Here is a 7,844-nt window from a genome sequence, read left to right as displayed (position 1 = left end):
GTTGAATATATATATATATATATATATATATATATATTATCACATGTTACATCGTAAAAGATCTAATTTTCTACCATTGGTTGATTTATGTTAAGAATATCCAAATTCTTGGTTTTTTTTTTCTTTTTTTTTTTGGCTTAAATTTTAAAATTTTACTAATCAGTTTGTGCATATAAATTTATAAATTTATTGAAATAATATGGAACTCGTGTCTGAAAACAGGACTTTTTACGTATATTCCAGAGCTCACCTGTCGAAATGGTTGAATGGAGTCACCTGCTGAAATGACGGAATTGAGCCCATTTTCTGTAGTAGTTCAACATAGCTAACCTGCCGAAGTGGCTGAACTGAGCCCACTATTGCTAAGTGATTGAACATGTCTCTTTCCACCCATGGGGGGGCAGCCTAGCCAGCCTAAAGAGATATAAATACTGGAGATGGTCATCATTACCAGCAAGGACATAGGTCCATTAATTCTTAAACACGTTATTTTACGTCCACATCACGGTCTTTACATCAAGACACCGTCAATGAAAACCTTACAATAGTGAAAATATTTTTTATTATTTTTTCGATCCTATGTAAAATAAAAAACTAAGAGAGAGAGAGAGAGAGAGAGACTCCCTAAGAAACCTTTTAGTTCAACAAGCCTGATATTTCGCTTATCGGAGGCTCGAATCTCTGAGACCATTTACAAGTCTTACACCAATATCTCTTTCTTCTGCATTTCTTCTATAAAAATAAAACCTTTACGGGTTTGTATCTACTTACGAGCAATAGGAGACCCTGCATTTTAAGGAATTCAACATTTGATATTTCCTTAAAATCATTACATTTGGTTCAGGAGTACATCTATAAGATCAAACAAATTAGGAGGATTTAAAAGCACACCACTTTCCCTTGTATTTACATATCTAACCTCTAAACTTCAATTGTGTACATACATCTCACCTCACTTATACAACAACAAGCCTTTATCCCACCAAGTGGTGTCAGCTACATCCTATTTAGTGTCATATTTTCATTTAATTCCAATAAATTAAGAACATTTTTTATACAACATACCCAAGTCCTAGGTCTAGCCCTGCCTTTTTAACATAAGTCAAATCTAAAACACCTGCTCTCCTGATTGGATCATCAGATGGTCGACATTTAAACACCACCTTATGCATGAAAATATTAATTTCACTTCTTAATAATTAAAATAATAATACCTTTGATGTAATTTGAATAATTTAGATGGTACAAATATAAAAAAAAAAAAGTTGAGTCTAGAATAAGATATGTAAACGCCCCAATAAATTATTATTATTTTATTAACCAAGCAACTTAATTAAGTCCAAAATTTAATAAATTAGTGGACCACATCACTAAGAAATTTCACTTAAACTAAATATACAAATTGCCCAAAAGGTGAGAAATTTTCAATGACACTAACCTCCAAGTAAAATTAAAATAAACTAAACAATCAAAATCTTCAAACATTTGATACAACTTCCTAATTTAAAAATTTAAACCTTTCTCTTACATTAATTGAAGGTATTAAATTAAGAAAATGTAGGGTCTTTAAGGCTAAATATCCCAATACAAACAACCACCGCCAAACGCCTATGAAGACAATAAAAATATATTTACTAATAAATAAATCTCTTTATATATATATTTTTTTAAATTAGAAAAAAAACTAATTAAATCTATCTAAATCATTCCCTCATTACCACAAAACTAACTTCATAAATATTCAAAATTATTTTAATGCATTTGATCAATATTTTAATTTGCTCCCTATTAATTATTATATATGTTTTAATGCCAACACAAAAAAAAAATAATAATAATAATAATAATTATGATTAAGATACTAATAAAAACCTTAAAAACTCTCTTAATAACTTATGATAAACAAATCTAACATTCTTGCATGTAACAGACCAAAAATGCAAATATATCGATTTTTAAAACCAATCACAAATAATAAATTAAGATAAAGACATATGATAATGATGATTATATTGATCAATGATCATGGTTCCTCATGTCTTCCACCATGACCAAGCCGAAGCTCCAAATCCAGATCCTCCATTTCCACCTCCCTCTCCTCCGCCGCCGGCCGCTCTTTCGGGCTATCCAACTCCATCGAAGAAGACGGTCCCGGGAAATACACGACGTAATTCTCGGCCGCCGGAGTCGGAGGATGCCATTGCTGATCTCTCAAGTAAGGATGGTAGCCCTCCTCTCTTCTCAGCGGCGGCAGAGCGGTTGCCGGCCGAATCCTCGGCCGCTCTCTCCGGTGTATGTTCATGTGGCCGCCGAGCGCCTGCGCGGTCGAGAATCCTCTCCGGCAGAAGATACACTCGTAGTACCTTCCGGCATGCGTGGAGGACGTAGCGGCCGTGCTGTCATCTCCGGACATGGCCGGCTCCGGCGAGTCGGCGTTGAGCTTCTTGTGATGCTTGCTGTCCATGGATTGCTAATGGTATTGTAGAAGGTGGTTATGTGTAGCATATATATGAAGAAAGGAGAGAGAGAGTATAATTAAAAAAGATTGTTTTTTTAATGAGAAGTAGAACTGTCTCCAGCTTGAGAAATTGAAATCTAGCGAATGGGGAAGACTGGTTATAAGGAGTGAGTGAGATGGATATGCTTTCTGTTGTCCTAATAAAGCGAGTCATGTGAGAAATATTATTCTATGTTGGAGAGAACTCCAACTGTTCTGCACTGGCCTTTGCATGGCTTGAGCCGGCCGAGTGCTGGGGGCTGGAGGTCAGCCAGGGTTTGAAGGGTAGTTAAATATCCGTGTTCGGACCGAGTTGGTTTATCTCGTTCCGAGCTAATTTTCGAATCAATTTTCGAGAGATTTCGAGCTAAATTCACTGAATCCAAAGTCTTAATATCCGAGGGATTGTTAAAGATTTGATTTTGGGACGAGGCTGGGTTAGTTTGAACAAAAAAAATGATCAGCAAATTCATTTCAATTGGATCTCGACCGAGCTGAAATTTCAATCAACTCTAAAGTATGAATTAGAGCTGTTAAAGATTTGATTTTGGGATGAGTTGGTTTAGTTTGAAAAAAGAAAAAAGATTCAAAATTATGGCTCATAGCTCTCGCATTTATTTCGATTCGATCTGGACCTAGTGGAAATTCCAATCAACTCTTAAGCATGAATGAGAGCATTTAAAAGCTATTTGTTTAATTATAATTTGGACTGAGCAAGTAAATTCAGTTGCTTTGTTTTTTGTATGATTGGGAGCTCTAATTTATGTAATAAATAAGCATGCAATATTTATAGTGGAATAGCTGAAAAATTCCTCTGTGGCTCTTGGAATTAAATGGATGTAAATAAGAAGAGAAATGAAATATATAATATGAATAGATAATATATGAAAATACTAAAATATAAGAAGAAAGATAAACCAAATAGGCAGCTCAATTTAGATAACGGCTAGTTTTTTTGGTTAAAAAAATTAAACTAATTTTTAATGATTTTTAAAGGTTAATCCGAGTCATCAAACTGAGGATTAATATAAATCGAGGGAATGATTACAAATGAAACATTGAATATAAGAGTTTGACATTAAAAAAATAACTAGATAGAAATGAAAACACACAAGAAGCATGTTTGAATAACTTAACGAAAATTCTTTAATAACAATAAAAAATTAAAAGGTTTCCTTTTAGGACATAGAGTTTTGTATGATTCGTGAGTACATACAATCCAATAAAAGTTTTATATCACAAAGAGGATGCTTGAGAGAGAGAGAGAGAGAGAGAGAGAGAGAGAGAGAGAGAGTTGTGGATGAGATTCTTTTAAAGGAGTCTTAGGAAATGTGTTAGTTTTTGATCTCTGGTAAGCCGGGAGGAGGTGGCTCCTCGGAGGTTTCTTGAGTTGTTAGATGTTAAGGAAAGCTGCTTTAACAAGTGGATGTGATTCAGCTACTTCGACGAGTGGGCTCAATTTAGCCCCTCTGACCTGTGGGCTCAATTCAGTAAGAGAATTTTTGGTAAGAACTCCCATATTTTAGTATACAATAGTCATTGTGACATACACATACTAGAATTCTTATTAATCTCTGCTATCAAACAACATAGAATTGAGATATAGGTTTCAATAGTTAACCCATCAAGCACAATGAGAAAAGAAAACCTTCTCATTACTGTGAAAAATATTTAGTTTAGGCTTAGATACTAAATTTAATGGACTGAAATGGCTATCAATGATTGTATTAAGACATGTATGTGTGATCAGAAGTTTATGTTAAATATAAGGATTTTGGAGAGGTACGGTAAAAGGAATGCTAAAATAATCTTGATTGTGCTAATTTGAACTACAATGAAATATTATTTATAAAATAAGTTTTAAGTGTTTTTAATGCCTCAAAATCATTGTGGAGATTAGCTTAAAATTGGTAATTATAAATTGGTGTGTTTGGCTAACATTTGTTAGGTATGAAGTTATTATCTTGGTGTGGATTAACATGATTAGTTTGCTATTTAACCAATCTCCATTTTTTGAGATATAATCACTACTTAAAAAATATTTTTGGCAATGCTGATTTAAAGACACTTTTAAGAAAATCTGTTAAAAATATTAAGAAAATGCATTAAAGTATTTAAAATCGTTGCTAAAAGTCTTTGGTGAGCCAACAATTGCACGATTTAAAGTCCGCTGCAATGAATATAACAAGGGTTTTTACTAATGTAATTGGTTATATAAAGTGCTGCCAAAACTCTTTTTTAAGTAGTGAATATTTCTTTTTTTTTCACTACTAACAAGACATTATAACGTAATATATTAATATTAAAATTTCATAAATGAGAAGATAAATATTCTAAATCATGCACAAGATCAAAGGTTGATGTCATTATCATTGCCAACATTCTTTTACATGGTTCTCTAAAATCTTTCATACTCCAATCTTTATTGCAAGATGATTTAACATGACTATAACGTGTAAGACCTATGATAATAATATATTTATCTTTAAATATTAATTATTCATTATATTTTATTATTAAATATAATTTAATATTAATTATTTTTAAATAAAATTCTTGTGTGCAATGAAAGTGATGGAGCCACCTAAATACTTAGTAGAAGCAAATCTAGAGTTTTTTTTTGCCAATCCTCATTAGTTTAGTATAATATGATTGAGGCTATCCCTATTACAAGATGATCCATAACCTTTTCAAGTCAAGTTGGCCTTTTTTAGAGCTTCATGATGAGAAATATTGATTGTCTGCGTAAGTGAACTCTAACAATCTTTTCTTGTGCTAAAGAGAAGTTAAACATAAATAAAATAAATTAAAAAAAAATCAACATTTTTTAACGCTTTATTACCATCTTTATCAATGTAAAGAAGATGATAAATTTGCATTTTCTACCTTCATTATTACATATTTTCAACATGTTAAAATATATTATTCAATATTCGAACCTTACTTTTGCGGTGGGAAAATTTTAAATACTATATCATTTTTATCAGTCGTTATACAAAATATATTTTGTATTATTACCATAATGGAAAACAAATCTCATGTTTATGTTGGCTTCATTGGGTTTAAATTCCTATTAAAAATTGCCATCTTATACTATGATAAAGGTGGCAATCATTAAGACCTTGAAATAATTTAATCTACCAATGACATCTCTTATCTCATTAATCCACTGAGATTATTTTATATTATCAAAATCGAGCTTTCATTATCTCATGTATTCATTTAACTTTCTTATTAGACTCATTATTTTATCATGATAGTCTATCACATAAATCAACCCAACCCCACACTTCACCTCTATTCTCTATATGAATATCTCTTTGGCTCACCTCCTAATTAATTTAAATTTTGTGTTTGATTAGCTTGATTACCTATGAATTTGTCTAAAAACTACAAATAAAATGAAATCATTAAACCCATTACTCAAGCATCCAGTTTATAAGGAGTATTTAACTAGTTTAATTAGCATAGGCATGGTGATCCAATTTGACTAGTTCTATTTTTGGAACTCTATAGGTCTCACTAATCACATCAAGCCCATTACTCAAGCATTTGGTTTATAAAGTGCTTAATTAGCTTATACATCATTAAGAACCACACTTTTGTACTTTTCAAGTTTTTAAACCCTAGGTTGGCTTATTTTGACCTAGGGGAATAACAAAACAAACCATACATAGTTGAATGCCCTAAAAGAATGTACCCACATTGACTATAAAAATTAAAATCTAATTAATTGAGTTCAATATGGACCACTTGGTGTTGTCAGCTTTAATGTGACCTAAGAAGAGGATGTTGTGTTAAACTCACTTAAAGACACATAAATATAATTCAAATTAAATCAGATAAAGCATAAAATTAATTTGAACTTAACTCAATTAATTGAAATCACTTAACCTTAATTTAGCTAAATGGGTTAACTTGATCCAACATGACTTATGATGGGATGATTAAGTCAACGTTCACTCAAATCAAAATTTCTTTAAACCAAACTCAATTAAGCTTGATCAAATGAATTATTAATTTAAAATCAATTTAAATTAATTAAGATTGATGTTGCACTAATGAGTCACATAACCTATTACCGACTCCAATAAAAATTATAGAGCCAATCCCTCTTTTAGGCAAACCAAATATAATCAATTGAGCTTCCAAGCATACACAATCATGCTTGAACTGGGATAAACCCAATACGACCCAAAAATGAGTCTAATAGCTCAAATTAATGACCAAGATTTGAATCAAGCTAATTAGAACCTTTAAACCTCATCTAAGCTTACTATTAGGCAATGCTCAAATCCACTCTAGCCCAACTACTATGCCTTCGCTCATAATCCAATTAGTTTGTTTAACTGATAAGGACTAGAATTATTCTGAATTGTTGAAGCCATGCCCAACCAAAGCAACTAACCACTTCTCCTCAAACGACCTAAGACAATTTACAATTCTCTATTGCATTATTCCTAATCAGAAAGTTTAAATTATCATTACATCTAGTCCTTTGTTTGAACAGTTCTCATAGCTAATCTATAAATAACATTCAATTTAATTACCTAAGGTTTGATTATTTACACTCATATCAATCCTTACACACTTAACATTTATTCCCAAAACTTTCTTCACTAAATTCAGGCCTCCATAACCAAGAAACAAAACTTGTCTTTGGCCTCTTTTGACTAAGAGCAAGAAAACTATCTTAGCATCCTCACTAGCTAGTCATTGGACGAGGAGTGTGTGTGGCAAACTTAGACAAACTTTTGTTAAGCATTAATTGCCATAAATCCTCAATACATATAGTATTCCCCAGATCTCTTTTAAACCTCATTTTGGTTCTCATCAATTATTAAATGAACATAAATCTTATGGAGATATGATCATAGGGTTAAGGTCTTCTTAGAATTTAGATGCTTTTGGGAATAAAAGGATTAGAAGCTACCTGGCCTCCATTAAGCTCAAATCAAAGAATTTTTCATGTATGTTCTCAGTTTGCAGTTGCAGGTTGAAGACAAATCTTACACCATTCCTTTCTTCTAACTGAGATGAACATACAAGATTTCATCCGACCAAGAGATTTGCTTCTTGCCACATGGATCAATAGGTCTTGTGCCCTTTATTGAAATCCAAAAGAATATTGCCACCTGTAAAGCTTCTTGCATAGTCGAGTGTTGACGATATATGCGAACAATTCAATTAAAAAAAATTCAGAAAAAAATCGCATAATATTTTGAAATATATATCTATACAAAGATCGGATTGCGATTTGCATTCAATACCTCCTATTTATAGAGTTGTCCTTCATAAATATATAGAGATTATCCATCCACTCAACAAATCATTCACTGAAAAGATC

The 7,844-nt window shown here is 31.9% G+C and overlaps 1 protein-coding gene across 1 annotated transcript; it reads right to left on the bottom strand.

The window, feature by feature from the left end:
* Positions 1-2,023: 2,023 nt before the first annotated feature.
* On the bottom strand, positions 2,024-2,464 carry LOC110019705 (zinc finger protein GIS-like). The gene has a single exon (XM_020717494.1). The coding sequence runs from the start codon at positions 2,462-2,464 to the stop codon at positions 2,024-2,026; it is 441 nt and encodes a 146-aa protein (XP_020573153.1).
* Positions 2,465-7,844: the final 5,380 nt, after the last annotated feature.

The sequence above is a fragment of the Phalaenopsis equestris genome, unplaced genomic scaffold (genome assembly GCF_001263595.1).
Source record: "Phalaenopsis equestris unplaced genomic scaffold, ASM126359v1 Scaffold000002, whole genome shotgun sequence".
NCBI classification, from domain to species: domain Eukaryota; kingdom Viridiplantae; phylum Streptophyta; class Magnoliopsida; order Asparagales; family Orchidaceae; genus Phalaenopsis; species Phalaenopsis equestris.
Note: the sequence above shows the minus strand (reverse complement) of the source record. Positions and strands in the feature narration are given on the sequence as shown.

What these genes read in the sequence shown, in the direction of transcription:
- LOC110019705 (XM_020717494.1), bottom strand. Translation starts at nt 2,464, where the DNA reads ATGGACAGCAAGCATCACAAGAAGCTCAACGCCGACTCGCCGGAGCCG.